The 16,500-nt window shown below is 39.6% G+C and overlaps 1 protein-coding gene across 5 annotated transcripts in view; it reads right to left on the reverse strand.

Annotated features, from left to right (window-relative positions):
• LOC137284703 (Golgi-specific brefeldin A-resistance guanine nucleotide exchange factor 1-like) overlaps positions 1 to 12,239 on the reverse strand; it is a 44,413-nt gene extending 32,174 nt beyond the window's left edge. For 3 of the 5 annotated variants that reach the window (XM_067816621.1, XM_067816616.1, XM_067816620.1), the window contains exons 1-12: positions 11,935 to 12,239; positions 10,935 to 11,049; positions 8,632 to 8,701; positions 7,678 to 7,809; positions 6,920 to 7,038; positions 6,229 to 6,337; positions 5,663 to 5,772; positions 4,907 to 5,182; positions 3,950 to 4,162; positions 2,548 to 2,704; positions 1,769 to 1,989; positions 143 to 241 (exon numbers count right to left, since the gene is read on the reverse strand). In XM_067816621.1, the coding sequence (XP_067672722.1) occupies positions 143 to 241; positions 1,769 to 1,989; positions 2,548 to 2,704; positions 3,950 to 4,162; positions 4,907 to 5,182; positions 5,663 to 5,772; positions 6,229 to 6,337; positions 6,920 to 7,038; positions 7,678 to 7,809; positions 8,632 to 8,701; positions 10,935 to 11,033 (1,605 nt within the window). In that variant the 5' untranslated portion in view covers positions 11,034 to 11,049; positions 11,935 to 12,239. The remainder of the gene's footprint in view (positions 1 to 142; positions 242 to 1,768; positions 1,990 to 2,547; positions 2,705 to 3,949; positions 4,163 to 4,906; positions 5,183 to 5,662; positions 5,773 to 6,228; positions 6,338 to 6,919; positions 7,039 to 7,677; positions 7,810 to 8,631; positions 8,702 to 10,934; positions 11,050 to 11,934) is intronic. The other 2 variants (XM_067816618.1, XM_067816619.1) reach the window with 2 other exon arrangements.
• Positions 12,240 to 16,500: the final 4,261 nt, after the last annotated feature.

Consider the following 16,500-nt stretch of genomic DNA (forward strand, 5'->3'; position numbering starts at 1 on the left):
GATATTCTGACCAATTTCCAATCACATGGTGTTATAGTGATTTACATGGTATACACAAGATATGAAATTATTCAGATACCTGAAGAAATGTTATGGCCAAGTTGACCCCCAATCACTGTATGACTACCAGGCTAGAACATACCTCCAGCTGGAACTTAAGGTGTGAGCGCATGGACTCAAACAGCAGGAAACAGACCCGTAGAGACGCAGCAAACAGAGACAGCCTCTCAGCCTGTAGGAGCTGATAAACAAACAAGAGTTAGTATTTGCCTAATTAACAAAGAAACATACCAACAATTTTTTGCAGTAATTCATTTTTCAAGAATGATCTACTTAAGGAGCTTTCCAAGGCAGTCACAGGACTTATCCAGGAGTCTAAACAAATTGACTCTGGAATGCAAATTTGGAAGAATTTATCAACTTTTTAAAACTGGGATAGGCTTTAGAGTTTTAAATTCTGAAATTTAGAATTTGTGACAAGATAGGACAGAAAAGACAATATAACATATACCAAGAAATTTTTTAGGTATTTGATTTTCTAGGTTTTCGAGGTTTGTAACGCAACCTCAAATATATTATATCCATAAAAGTTTCCAAACTTCAAACCTTTGGTTTATATTTCCTATCGATAAGCATTTCAAGTGCTGCCACCCAATGACTTCCTGACATGCACATTAACTCTGTAATGTCTGTTAACAACTAATATGAACGTTCAGTTACCCTCGACAGCCTTAAGAAAAACAAAAACAACCGAAATGCGGTGTCGAGACTATGTAAATGTAATTATTGGTCCAGAATAATCATCCTCGATATCTCCCGGGTATACGTTCTGATAAGTCTCCACTATACCCTGGACGCATCTACGGCTCTGCCAGATAAATTTATTACCTCCCTTGACTGTCTTTTGATCCAATCAGGTGTCTACGCTGGGAAGTTGAGCGAACCAATCACAACTCATTTTCGTTTTTTGAATTATCTAACCGATTATACTTGGCAACACAAACCATGCAGAGGTTCTCTGGAAGGGTTTGAAGGCGTTCTTGCATATGTTGTTTTAAAGTTTCGGACCTGTCAATTTGCTTGTATGATTTCCCTAAAACAGTAAAACCTGAGACGCACTGTGGGCAAACCTTCGCAGTTGCGACCACTACCTTTGTTGACACTGGCAAGCTCGGTTATAACGGCGGCCTAGCTGATTGGCTACGGTGAGAAGGTGGAGCCAGCAAAGGGAGGTAATGAATATATCGGGCAGAGCCGTAGATGCGTCCAGGGTATAGTGGAGACTTATCGGAACGTATACCCTGGAGATATCAAGGATGCAGAATAATATGCTTTACCAAAATAAATTACAACTGTCAATTCACTTGATGTCACTCTCTGCCCAAACAAACTGCATTGGTGATAGTTGTTACAAAAACAATATCGTCTGAGAAAAATTGGTGTTATGTTTAAACTCTGCTGACAGTGTGTTGCATGGGTCATTTATCACAAGAAAGGATCTAATGTTTGTTTTCATTACTAGTACTGTTACCATGGACTGGTATACCAGAACTTATAAGAGTGAGTATTGGGTGTGGTAAGTGATGTTACTGACCACTTTCTTCTAACCTTCAAATTATATTTGTCTAAAACATTTATATACCTTAGGTGCCCAAACCTCGAAATGTCATTGACCTCGAAAGCTCTGTCGGTCTTAAACATTGAAGTTTTAGTACCTTGAAAATTTCCTGATATACGGTATCTCAATCCATCAAGCTGATCTACTGACCATGAATAGGTTCCTGCACATTTCATCCTTGACGAGATACAAGAGGGAATTGAATGAACTGATGTGGTCGGCACCAGCCTCAAGTGCCACAGTTGCCAAGCTGAGGCCCATGTGGATCATGACGTCAGTATTGTGACGGTCAATGGGGTTGGTCAGAGACACAAGGAAGCGGAAGAGTTCTCTCACACAGGGCAGACCATAGGGAATGAGAGGGCCAGAACCTGAAGGATAAAAAATTCTCTGTTAAGTACTGGCAAGGTGATGATGTTGATGATGTGGCAACATCATCCTACTGTTGCAAGCAAAAATTTCACTCTGGATGATAGAATTCAGTGATTGATAATGATATATTGCTGCTGGGATACAATGACATGCTATCGTGTATGTTACCAAGCTTCACAACACTTCTTCATGGTATATTAGCTGTTTTCACACATGCTACCATGGTTGCCAAGGACCTTTATTCTAACCCAGAAAAGAGTCATATGACAAATTAAAGGTTAACAATTCTTACTGTACTCTATCTTGATCAGAGAAAGTGTTATTACTGTTAATGTACTGACATTGTCTGTCACACAGACCCTGAAACAAATATACCCAATGCGACCCATACACGTCTAGAATGTGTGGTAAATCAAGACTTCCATAGTTTCCGGTATGAAGTAAGCCTCTAGGTTCCCTTTTATTGTATTTTAAATTAATTAAAGGTTTTCTTATAAAATAACATTCATTTCAGAGACTAGTCGTCTGTAAAGTACTGGCAGGGCCAGACAACTGACCTTCCTTCATGTAGTGATGTTGAGTGAAGCGGACACCCCGAGGATTGATGAACTCGCTGTCTTGGACTGAGGATGTGTCCACTGAGTCTGCTGTGGAGTTTATAGACTCGGTGTCATCCCCGCCTTCAGAGTACAGTTCAGAGTCACTTGCTGATTTCTGCTAAACAGATACTTTACTAAAATACTTGGCCCACAATGCAACACTAGTGCTATGATAATCATAAGCCTTGGGTTAAGAATGTGAGAGAGTGAGTTTACTTTTAACCTGCAGTTAGCGATACTCCAGCAATATCATAGCAGAGGACACCAGAAAGGGGCCTTACACATTGTACCCATGTGGTGTCTTTGGTGTGATCAGGGAATGCTGAAACCACTAGCCTACCCTACTGTCCCGGGTAAAGTATGGGAATTACAAGTAACCTAGCATTAGGAGGTTTAGCGGAACAGGCCCATGAACATTTTTCAAGTCCTAGCTGTACGTTTGTTCTCAAAATTGTCAACAAAATCTGTTAGTCTGCAAACTCTTTCTTAGATACAAGAATAGTAACCCTTGTCATGGAAATGTGCACTAAGCAGACATTTATGATTTTCAGTACCACTGATATTGTCAGAAATCTCCAAACATTGTAAATGTGATGTATTCTCTTTGAAAAGTACTGCTATGTGGGAGCTGTAATCTGCATATGAATCTCTTTCTAAATCTGGAAAAATACCCTGTGTTCCATCAAACCTATACCCCTCTCCAATCTTATGTTATTTTCTAAAATTGTTCATATTCTTTGCCTTATAGCTTTCTTTACATGAATAAAAGCAGAGGGAACTACTGAGTGTGTTAATTGTCACATAGGCAGTATATTAGTAATACTGTGACAGGAACAATTAACTGCTATACACTATACATAGTACTATTAGTAGTTGATGGTAAATAATAAAAACCTGTCAACAAAAGACAAAAGTAAACAAAATAGATTAGGGCCCAGGGTAAATTGATTTACATTTACATGTCTGGACTTAAGTAGATTCGCGGAAAATTGCCATCCCTAAATTGACAGATATGAATTTAATTACTATGAACCAGATCTAAAACAGTTTAATATTAGATGACAAAACAATATAAAACAGGCTAAAGACTGCCAACAACTGAAGGTAAATCACCATACTTGGGACCACAGAGAACTATTTTGTGAGAAAAGTGACTCCAGTTAAATTCTGATATAAACTGTATTCAAGCTATATTTAAACAGGTCAGGCTAAAATGGCCTGATATGAGGCTAAGATGCAAATCAGGATGAATTAGGACCCACAACCACCAGAATCTAACACGACAAAGGGAGACAACCTTCTGTGACATGAAACTACTAAGTGGCGTCTAACAAAACATGGACAGGCAATCAACTGGTACCTTTAGGTGGTAACCATCGTCTGGCAATGTAAGTGTTACTGCAGGAAGCCTGTATGCTTTGTCCTCAGGCACCTTGTCCTCTTGTGCCTTGCTCTCTGGTGCTTCACCTGATGGTTGTTCCCTTGTAGACTGGTCTACAGGATGTTGTTCTGGCGCTTCTACAACTGTTGTCTCTGTGGTTTGTAGTTGGGATTCCTCAGCCTTGGATGCAGCCTTGAAAAACAAAGATGATATTAAACTCAAGAAGCATGAAAACAAGTGATATACACAATTGTGACAGGACATGAGAACACTTTGGTCTTACATTTCATAGAAACACGGAAGAAAAATTATTTCTCATTGCCAAACATATAAAAACGGCCAGAAAATAAAGTATCTGGTTGAGGTAGAAGAAACAGAATAGAATGACAATCCCAATAATTACATTATCACAAAACATGGGTGCAGGGCATTGAAATTTTTAATGCATTTAATGTGACAGCGCCTAAAAGTGTGTCTTGAACATTCTATAAATCCACAAGTACATTTGCTGTCAGAGAGTGAGTGAATGAGTCTCAGGCTATGTTCGGCAGTATTCCAGCAATATCACAGATGAGTTAGAGTGGAATATGTATCATTCATGAGCAATAATCTAATTCACCACACACCTATCAATGACATGAGGCATTCACTTGTGTGATGTAACCAATATAAATCTTCATTTCACCAAGGTATTTACACAAACTAACCTGCACAAGACCCTGTCAAACTGATATGACTTGTCAATGATACAGAAGTAGGTGAATGTTATCAGCCAGGTAGGTCAGTAACTGGAATTTTGTGCTTAAATATGCTGTCCGTCTGAATGTCTTTCGGTGGCCTTACCTCCTCTGGCTGACATGTGGGTTTTGGGTTGATATGAGAACTGTCCTACAATAATACCTGAAGATAATACATTATACATATTTGAGGACTTACCTCAAAACTCCTTGTAATATCAATGACCCCATCTCCATTGGGTGCTACAGGTGTTGTAGCAATGATTCTGTCCGCAGTTATGTGTTCAAAGGATGAGGTGTCCATAACCTCAGGCTGTTCTACTGGCTCTTCCACCCCCTCTGCTATAGAGGCTTGACCCTGGGGACTGTCTGTGGGTTGCTGCGTGTTGGTGTGAGATCGTTTTGAGCGAGGTTTTGGAGAACGTTTCCTTTTTGACATCCGAGTTGGGTCCACCCCACCGGCTCTCATCTTCAACTGGATTGAGAAAATAACACAAGGTTACCACAACAGTCAAAGTCATGAAGACATGATTCAAAGACTCGATCTATATGTCATTTGTAATCCTCCATGTTTCTATACCACAGTCCACACACTTTATTTTCACCCAATTGGAGGAATACATAATAATCCAAACTTACAAACTATTTCTCTTCCAAAACATTTTTGCATACAAATGATGCTTTGAGATTGCTCAGTGTTTTAAAATACATATAACACTCATGATCCTTGATTCAACAATAATATTTTGACAAACTGTATAGGTAACAAATACATAGCCAACTTCCGAACATAAAAAGTCTAGAGTTACATCCCTTGTTCATGATAAACAAAGTTTGCTGGCAGTATAAATTGCAAATTCATATTTTGCCCTTCCTATGCAAAATCATCCCCCCCTCCACTGCATATAGGTAATATTTTTCCAATGTAGTTTGAATTAATACAAAGGTTCTTCACCTTCTTCATGTTAGCGCTCCACTTGGGATCCTCTTTGAACTGTGGTAGCCGTGTAAACAACAGTTGAACCATGTCCATGAGGGTGTGTTCAGCTGACTTCCGTAACAGCTCTGGTAAAGGGAATGTACAATAGCGTGGTGATAACATAACACTCAAATGCACCTCAACTTTTTCTTTCTGCAGAAAGTACCATCAGTTTCCAGTAATGAGAATCTGTCATAAGCTAAGTGTGTACTTTTGCAAAAGTTCTACATTCTTTGAGTGAACAGTTCCAACCACATCTCTTACAGAGCTTGATATCTGCCCCCTCAAAACAGAGCCCAGACGGAGAGATACAGCTCAAAATTGCACAATTATCAAAAGAATTTCTGGAAGGTAACTTCACCATAGTAAGATATGAAAGAGTATGTTACATGAAATATCTACCATAATTTTTTTTTTCATCAGTAATACTTCAGTGGAGAACGGAAGCTTTCCCCATGAAAAAAAGACTCATTTAACCATAAGATTACTGGTAATTGAAAGAGTGAAGTCATATCTATGGAGCTAGGAGAACAATGAGTTACCACTGAGCCTCATCTCGAAGCAGATTCGGAAGCAGGACTGCATGATCTCACACACAGACTCATTAGTGAGCAGGATGCCAGCTGGACACAGCAGCAAAGTCCTCAATACCTGGCACAAGGAGAGCAGACATTACAGCCCGAGTATTCAACAGTATCCTATCACACAGCTACATGCAGACATAAGACTGAGAGTTGGTTTCAACAGCTTTGTTGCTGCTATGTGATTTTCATTAATTGTTGGGCATTGATGGGTTGTTTTTAAAAGCTGTCTTCAGCAATATTAATATGAGGTGGGCCAGTAAATGAAGTAATGAAGTATGAGTGAATATATGTTGCTTTAGATCAGCACCTTTGGTGTAAGTGAGTGGGTTTGGTTTTACATCGCCTTTAGCAATATTTAAGGAAGAGGTGAGGGAGGGAGGGGAGAGAAAGACAGAGGGAGAGGGAGGGAAGGGGCAGCACCAGAAATGAGCATCACACATTGTAAGAAGTAGACCTACCACTGGGTGATACTAAGAGGAGTCCCTTGTGCTATCAGTATCAATGATGCACAACTTAACATGTCATCTGTTATGTTGTCTATTCAAGGTGGTAATGAAAAGTACTCCCCGAGTTTGAACCCACAACCAGCAAAATGTAGTGTCTGAAGACCACTGGGTATAGAAAGCTGCCAACTGAAATTGGAACTTACATATAATATCCTCATGAGAACAACTTCATCTGATGATGGGTCGGTGCCAACAAATCTTGCATGGGTAACAGCATCTGCTATATTCTCTATGGCAGCTGAGGCAGACTCTTGAGTTGGTACTAAAATGAGGACATGGCACACATTTCACAAACAAAGCATAGTAAGACAGATTGAGACTGAAGATGTGTTCAATTCCTTTGAGATATTTAGTATAGCATGGCAATCAAGCAGGCGAGTCTGGATCAAACTGAGGACCCATGAAAATATTGATAAAACTATGCATGAAGAAGGGTGTTTACATCCAATCATTTACAAGCTGGCAACCATTCTGACCAGCCTCTCACCATACTAACTAAGCTGTGTGTACAAAATAACTAACCGTTTCATAACCTCTAAATCAATGGAGTAATCTGTTTCAATGGAAGACTTGGCTTCAACAGTTTAATTTCATGGCAAATGCTTCATCACAGAGAGAACATAGGACCAAAGTACCTGAGAATTTAGGGTCTGACAGGCAAGGTAACCACAAGTACCAAGGCATCGATCTATTGACCATTTCAAAGCAGGTTCTAGCCACTGAATCAGAGGCAGTGTTGTTAGTAAATAGTGTATCCTTAGAAGTTTAATTGAAGTACAACAGCTGAAAGAATTAAGGGCTCCAAGAACCTCTAATGTTTAACACTGGTATTGACACACTCACAGGTAATACATGTGATAATAAACATGATAAAGGGTCAATGGTGTTCGGGTTTACTCACCAACTAAGCCATAGGAGAGGAATTTGTTGATGGAGGTCAGAGCGAGTCCTGTAATGGGCGCTGTTGTATCCTCAGATCGGATAACTTCAAGGAAAGGGCTAAGAAAAACATTGGGCTCAACCTCATCCAAATCTACAAGAAAAATACATATGGTAAGCAAACTGAGTTGGCATAAACATAATTATGCATGAACTTATCTGTAAGTGTCAGAGAAACAGATAGCATTAAGTCACAAGGAGGTATTTCAACACACAACACATCAAAGCAATGATGTGAAACCAAGAATCAAAGTAATTTTTTAGAGATTCTGTTCCTATAAACAATCAAATAATCATATTTGCAAACCTGAAGCATTTGAAATAAATAAAAGAAGAACCACCTGACGTTCAATTAGAAATGGTATTTCAAACACTGAAAATGAGAACTCTATGACAGATCCATGCATAGAGCAAGGGACATAACTCTGTAAAAAAAATAAGACTCCAATATAGAACTCATTATAGAACCTAACTAGTTTCATAAACTTGTAATTTCAGTTTTCTCACTTGACTAGTTTTCAAAAAAAAATTCCTGTTGAAAAGAGGAAGAATGGATGGATGGATGAGTTGTCATCAACAAAACAACACGTTACCACGGCTACTGCACACATTTGAATAACACATTCACATAACAAAAAGCAGGGACGGCAACAGGTGAAAGTGACTTCAGTTCAAAATCAAATGAGGGTCGCAGCAATGTATCTAAAGAAGTTACGGTGAAATTCTAAAATTTGATGGCCTAAGGGACACAGATGTGGGGACTCGACATTGATAAGCGGGACCTCACTCCCTAAATATATTCTCCCCGGATTTAGACGAATTTCAAGATTGATTGATTTGCATTCTAGTCCTGGATTCGTGTAAAAATTGCCATCCCTGAAAAACAACACTGTTGAAAATTCACATCTACACTTACCTGAGATGTTGTTGAGAACATCTTTAAGCTGCGAGAAGCTGCCAAACAATGGATCATTGTCTTCATCCTGCTGTAAGTAAACATCACAACTGACACAACATGTAATTTCAAACAAGAAGACAAAGTCATCAATCTCCCCTGCAAATGCAAAATATCCTTTATGAATATGTCTACAAGTTATGATTATGCTGAATGATTTGGTATGTATATAGAAAAGTAGGAGATCAAATAAGGTTTTAAAAGCTCTGCTCATTAAAGGAGCACAACCCCCAATTTCAGTTGAAGTCAAACTTGTTGCCATGGAAATCCCAAAGTATTTTAATCAGAATTACCAAAAGGTACCAGTACACCATTAGACCAACTTATGTGCAATGTTTGCTGAAGAAATAGTGTACAGGTTTAGAGTTCTGCTCTGAAAAAGAGCTCTACTACCAATTTCAGTGGAAGTCAAAGCTGCTGCCATGGAAATGCCAAAAATACTAAATTCAGAGTACCTAAACTACCACAAGGCACCAGTACACCACCAGATCTATTTATGTGCCAAGTTTGGTGAAGAAATATTTAATGGTTTTAAAGTTCTGCTCCAGGAAAGATAAATGTGCACGGACGGATGCAAAGATGCATTTTAATACCCCCCCGCAAACCGTGTTGTGGGGGATAAACACAGTTTATTAGTGTGCTCATAATGAGATACACAGATAAGTGTTGCCCTTGCGTTTATGGTAGCGTGTGGCTCTGTGCATACACTTAAGGTCACAATAAGGTGAAGTAAAGCAACATTGGTTGTGGACAGTGCTTGGATGGGTGACCGGCGACTTGACTCCTGAGTGTTTCTTGTACATCAGTTCTGAACCACATCAAAGCATGTGTGATGTCACCTGGGATAAGTCATGTGACTATCAACCTTCTAGCACCTCATGGGCAGCAAGAGTTATCCGAGGAAATAATATTCCATTGTGTGGAATTCAGCACATTACAAATGCCCTTATTATTATTACATTATGCTTAGGTGGCCTAACGATGCATAGAAAGCAAAAAGAAAAATTACAACAAATCATGAAAAGTGGTGGTAATTTGGTTGCTAAGTATGAATTACATTTTTCAAAAATTATTTAAAAATAAAACAGCCTCAAGACTTCTGTTATGATTATTCATCATAAATATGGTATTCAAACACAAATTTGCAGACATGAGTGAACATGTTGCTAAAGACAACCCACTACTGTTAATATTAAAATGTTACCATGCATTTGTCTTTCAGTAATCTGCGTAATGCTCGAGACCTTACAAATAAACAACCTTACAAATAGTATGTGAACTTTTTCTGCATTCCTGTGGATGCGCTAGGAAATTCTGTTGTATCCATTGTCTTTTTTTGTGTGTATAGGATGCATTAATTTGGCATCCTGTAAATCCCAGCCCCACGTTTCATATCCATGTGTGAATGTACACATGAAGAAATATCTTCTTTCTATTTATCCATGGAGCCTAACTTCAGAAACTAAAAATAAAGGAAATGTCTAACCCTAGTCAATGCTATCAAAAGTAGAGTGACTGATAAACAAAAGACACTAACAGGTCAAATGTTTTACAAAGAGAAAGACAACCGAAGGCAGTCTTCCTGTGACCCAGACAAAGAAGCAAAAGCTCAGAATATATTAAAAACTCTGGTGGTCAAACTGACAGACACAGTGAACAGTGTAATTTATTATTTATAAATGGAATGTACTCCAGGAATGCAAAATGTTTTAAAAACACTAAATGTTATGCATTTTGGCGTAAATGGTATTGTGGTTAACACAATTGTTATTACTCAAAATAACCAACTATCATAATCATGTAATAATATTTTGAACATTGAATTGATCATACCATGATAATATTTTGAATATAGAATTGACGCTATCAGCTGACTATGATTGTTCTGCTGCTATTTATAGGTAATTTATTTAATTTTGAACTACAACAACAAGGTAAAAGTGAACAGGTTAAAGTTGTTTCAAACTAATTTGGACCTCCAAAATGGTGAATAATGCATCAAACTCATAAATTCCATCCAGCATTGGTGGCGTTCAGCATAACATAAATGTGAGTGATGTCTGCTTCCTTAACAATTTGCAATTATATTTAAAAGGCAATATTACATAAAACGCTACAAAGGCAATATTACAAATGCTTAAGTTTGTCAACACCCCTTAGTCATATGTCATCTTATACTGATGTTGTCATATTTTAGACAAAATAGACAAAATATTGTAACATGATGAAAGGCATTTAATATGAAGTTGAAAAATTCTGCTTACATGATGTGTATGTGTTGCCCATCGCGATGTCCTCCTCATCGCCGTGACAACCAGGGAGATCTCCCCCTGGATAATGTAGATGCCATTTGGTGGACTCATCCTGCAGGTTATCTACCTAAACGGCAGAGAGAGATGATCATGTTTAACATTATATTTACAACATGAACCAGTTTTTCTAGCTTGGTAACTCATTACACAAACTAATAGTAAAAATAACAAATGAAATATTTTCAGGGTAAAATAAAGTACTTGGCATTCATTCTAGATAGATTTCATGAAATGTGACCATGTGACAAAGGTATGACATGGAATAAAACTGGTCGCACTGAACTCTGGGGAGGAGAATGATCTGTCAAAATACAATTGAGACTTTTATAGGAATAATAATCTCTGCTTTGATAACTAATGGCTTTCAGCCCAATCAAACTGACAATGACATGAGAAATTCACATGAGCTGTATCTCCAGTTTGCCAAAAAGGCAGCGACAGTAGACAGCATTTCTTTGGTTGGATTCTATAGGCTTGTTTTGAGAATTGAAATGTTCATGAACTATAGTTATGGTACACATGGAACTTACTTTATGCATGTTATAAAAAAAACCCCAAAACAACAAAACTATCTACTCTTAGTACTATCATTTTGATTTTCATCAAAACGCTGTCACATCAATCATAAGAACCCAACAACTGCAAGAAGCTTATGTTTGCCTGCCATGTAAGAACAGATGTGTGATGCGATTTGTGCTTATGCCAGACTTCTTCACAAAACAGAACAATCACATGTGATCGGTAATTCACATGACAGTATCAAGTAGAACATATGGGTAAAAATATAGTGGACGTTAATTATACTGGCTTCATAATCACTAAATGTCGAACTACCAAATGGTCCACTTGTCAAAGACTGTCACATGAAAGAAAGGATGAGTCCCGGATTACAGTATCACTGCTTTTCACAAATATTATAAGAACAATCAAGATGAATCAGGTAAAATGGTACCTGTGTGAGTTGTTGGCACGATCACAGTCGAGATGTCACTATCGGAAATGATCAAGAAGAACTAATTCGTAGATCAAACAAAAATGGCTGACGACTTCACTTGGATAATTTCGTTGTCGGATATCTGCGTACTGAAAGCGGTTATGTTGTGGACATCGTACGTGCCCATTTATGTCATATTTGACTATCCATTCTGCACGGTTACTGCCATTGGGACACACATGCTTATTGACAATATCAGTCCATGTTGTACATTACTTCGTTTTCTAAAGTGACGTGGTGATGGGCTAGGTGGCGCTGATTATGCTTGAAGGCAAAGGGAGGCTACTCTAACATCTCCGAAACAGGTTTCCTGTAGAAAAGGAAATATACGTACAATCCAACTAGATCTACTTAGTGTTATTTACGAAAGGAGCGAGAACATTCACAGGCAGTTAGTTTCATCGAAGGATAGCGAATGGGGAAGTCGGACTTGATGACGAAGTTTATAATTATAGGCTTTATGGCCATTAGAAATGTGCTCAGGCTAAAACGGAACCACAACCTGCGGTAGAAATTATGAAGTCCTGATGAGGCTGATGCATGGTACTCGGACACACAGTTCATTTCAAACAAACAAACAAAGAAAGTTAGCTGGTTCCCCCATTTGTTTACTTACTAATACCTATGCTGTTAGTTTCAGTGGCATTCAGTTTCGTATTGTACTTTCAATTTATATTATTTGCATCCACCCTGGATTTTCCGTATAGACATTTATCATCATATGACGCAAGCCACTCAGAAAGGACGTCAGCATTTGGGTACTAAATGCTCGTAAAAAATATCCCGTTTATTAACATTTATGAAATTATCCTTTCATAATAAATGAGAAATCTAGATTGTATATTTTGTTTAACTGTAAAGTATATGAATATCATGATACACCCACATACACCTAATTTAGCCACACGTTGCCTTGAGAAATAGCTCTACATGAATTTCCAAATGTGAAATTAGTGATATCGTTTTTTGATGACGTAATCTTGAAAGCTTAGCATTGAAACAATTTGAATGAATGATAATCAGCTCCAAAACAGCGCTCGCACACACGCTTGCACACACACACTTACTCATGTACGATATACGTGTACCTTTGAACATTACACAAATGTATTGACATGTCGCTCCATGATTAAACACTTCACAGGGGCTTTACAGTTGTTTGCTTTTTTAGATAGGCGGGGTGGGAGGGAGGGAGATTGTAAACTACTGAGACAAGGAGGGAGGGGGCGATGGTGGGGGGTGCACATTTAAATTGCACCTCTCACTGGCTCACTGGATCCGGCTATACTTCATTGTGTTTGTTCGTTATGCAACGACAGCAGATCTTTGGTTAAGCAGAGACAGGAAAAAGACAGGAAAAAACCCCAACAACCGAAAATAAGGGAAAGAAATACCAAAAGAGCAAAACAATACCAACCTGCCCCCACCCCACCCCCACTCTTCTCAAAACCAATAATAAATGACGTTAGTGCCTAATCAGGTTTTGCACGTGCAGTCGATCACGTGATCTTCGCATCGAGGTTTTCTTCATTTGCACGTGTTTGCATTTGCCTCAAGAATGGAAAAAACACTTTTAAACCACAGTTCTAACGGTACTTTAAATGCCACGATTGTCAAATGTGCAACGTGAGCGTGCCGTTGGCATGTTGCAAGCGGGAAGATCAGTTATTGACGTCGCAAGAGCAATGGGATGCAGCCGTCGTACTGTCTATGACTTGTGAGGTCGTCCAGAACAAACTGGCACCACTTCTGATCGCCCAAGGTCGGGTAGTCCACGTGTGACATCACGAACAGAAGACCGTCAAATCGACATACGTCACCTACGTGACAGATTTCTGCCGGCTGCACGAACCATGGTTGAGATGTGTGTAGAGGTCGACAGTCCTCAGAGACCATACGAAATCGGTTGCGGGCTGCCGATCTCCATTCTCGCAGGGATGAGAATGGAAATTTTCATTTACAGCTGAAAACTAGTCGGGGGTCTGGGGGATTTTGGCATTTTACACACTAAATATGGCTTCTAAAATCAATATTAACACTGTATATATATTTAGACGTTTCAGAAAAATGACCCTGGGGATGTAAAAAAACGCGGATTTCCGCGGATCCGCGGAAATTTCTCATCCCTGTTCTCGACGTCACCTCCAATGGACCTAGAGAGACTGGAGTCGAATCGTCATTAGCGATGAATCCAGGTTTACCCTCAGATTCGCAGGCAGACACAGAGTCTGGAGACGACGTCGTGAACGGTATGCCCAGTATTGTGTACAGGAAGTCTACCGATTCGGGGGCGGAAGTTGCAAGGTGTGGGGTGCTTTGTGTGGGAACAACCGTTCCCGACTTCTGGTCATCCGTGGAAACCTCACGACTGCTGCTTACCGCGACCGGGTGTCTCACCCCCGAACTCGTTCCTTTCACGGCGGCTCATGGCCCAGGTCTGTAGTTTCAGCATGCTAATGCTCGGCCATAAAGCGCGATGTTGACACGAAATTTCTTTCAAAACGCTGGAATCAACGTCGTGGACTGGCCGTCGAGGTCCCTTGACCTTAATTCAATAGAGCACGTTTGTGATGCGCTTGGGAGAAGGCTTCGTGGTCTTAGGAACCAACCTCAGAATTTGCAGGAACTCGGTGCTGCCTTGCAAGAGCAATGCCCCAACCACGCGGTACGTGTTCAGAAGCATCAGGCAGTCGATGAGGAGACGGTGTTTGGCAGTGGTGAATGCGCAAGTCGGCCATTCACAATACTGAACTGAGAAATATCGAATTTTTATTCTTGTGACTTGACATTCTGTATACCCATGTTTTGGAACGGCGGTGTAGCCTAATGGAACTGATTGTGGCACTGTCAGAGTATCGAGTACGTGACACAGACCTCCACATTTAAATAATAATAATTTAACCATCTTACCATCTCTTGTTCTTTTATAGTGCCCTGAAGAAAGAATGTTAAGTTTCTTTTTTGACTCAGTATATATTTCTGGTACCACGAGTTCAGTATCGGTGGTTGTTTCTTATCTACCACCTCGTTTAAATTTGAAAATAGGCTGTTTGGAAACTCTGAGTTCATACCCTTTTCCTGTTATTGGTTTATAAGATTACATTAATTTTGAATGAGACGATGTTCAATGAAAGAAAATTCTGACTGAATAGAAAATAACATTACTGTAAGTTTTACTGAATACTGCTATAGCGCGTTGTCAACGCAAATATGACAACGAACAGAATTTAGTAACTGTAACTGTCACTACTACTACTACTAGTTCGGTCCACATTACACACGTTGTGGACGTCCAAGACCTGCATCAGTTCTGCCACTCTAACCACATAAAGAGGACCCGCCAGAGAGACTCCTCACAAAACTCCAGAAAGTGCAGACACTGGTGCAAGGACCATCTGCAGAACAAAGAAGCGCTCCCACTTCATGCCAAATTCTTGCACTAGCTGCAAGTGTGAGCAAGAGTAGAATTTAAGACTCATACACATGCTTATCAGTACCTTCACACAACTGAGCCATGCCACCTAAATGACACACCATCCAAGCATAATCCTGTGAGAACATTAAGATCAGCAAATTATGATCTTCTGAAGATATCGAAACGCCATCCGAAGTAGTCATTGGGCTGCCGCCCATTCAGCTCCGCTGCTCTTTCTCTCGGGAACTCTCACAACTGTCACAAACATGGACAACTTCAGGTCTCATTTAAAGACATCCCCTCTCCAAAAATACCATCACTACTAGATTTACGTGTTCGCACTCGTTTTAAATACTGTGTACTCATCATAGAGATTAGAACAGACACTTGGTGTCGAGTAGTTTAGCTATTTATTAGTTCATTCGTTATTAGTATAAAGTGGGGTAAAGCAAAACACACTTACTTACTGATGAATACTTTAAAAATGATAATTAAACAAAATAAGACAGTAATAAGACTGCTGAGAACATATACTAGTATATTTCAGATGCGATGTATAACCGACCCGTGAACATATTGGGCTGGAATCGATCGTCAGCTAGCCATGCTTATCGAAAGAGGCAACTAACTAGATCGTGTAGTCAGGCTTGCTGTCTTGGTTGATACATGCATCGATTCCGAAATTGCGTAGATCGATGTTCATGACGCCAATCACTGGATTGTCTGGTCATGGCGAGATTATATACAGATCGCTGATATATGGCGGGAATGTTGCCGGGGGTGGAGTTAAACCACTATAGCTTGTAACGCTCAAACTGCCACCAAGGTATGTACTGTCACTACCTGCCATCAAAAATTTGTATTGAGACTAACGGGATCTTAGCACTAACCGCCGACATCATCATCACCATCAAGAACCGGCATGTAACCCAAGAAACACCTGTACATTTCTCCCATTCCCACTCGCTTCACTATCTTGCCCAATCGCGGATGTGGCTCAGATTCTAATCCAGGGGCCCGTTTCACAAAACTCTCGTAAGCCTAAGATATCTGGTAACTTTTCTCGTAGCATTTGTACCTCCTATACTGTGATACAGGATGTGGAAATG

The sequence above is a fragment of the Haliotis asinina genome, chromosome 5 (genome assembly GCF_037392515.1).
Source record: "Haliotis asinina isolate JCU_RB_2024 chromosome 5, JCU_Hal_asi_v2, whole genome shotgun sequence".
Taxonomy (NCBI): Eukaryota; Metazoa; Mollusca; class Gastropoda; order Lepetellida; family Haliotidae; genus Haliotis; species Haliotis asinina.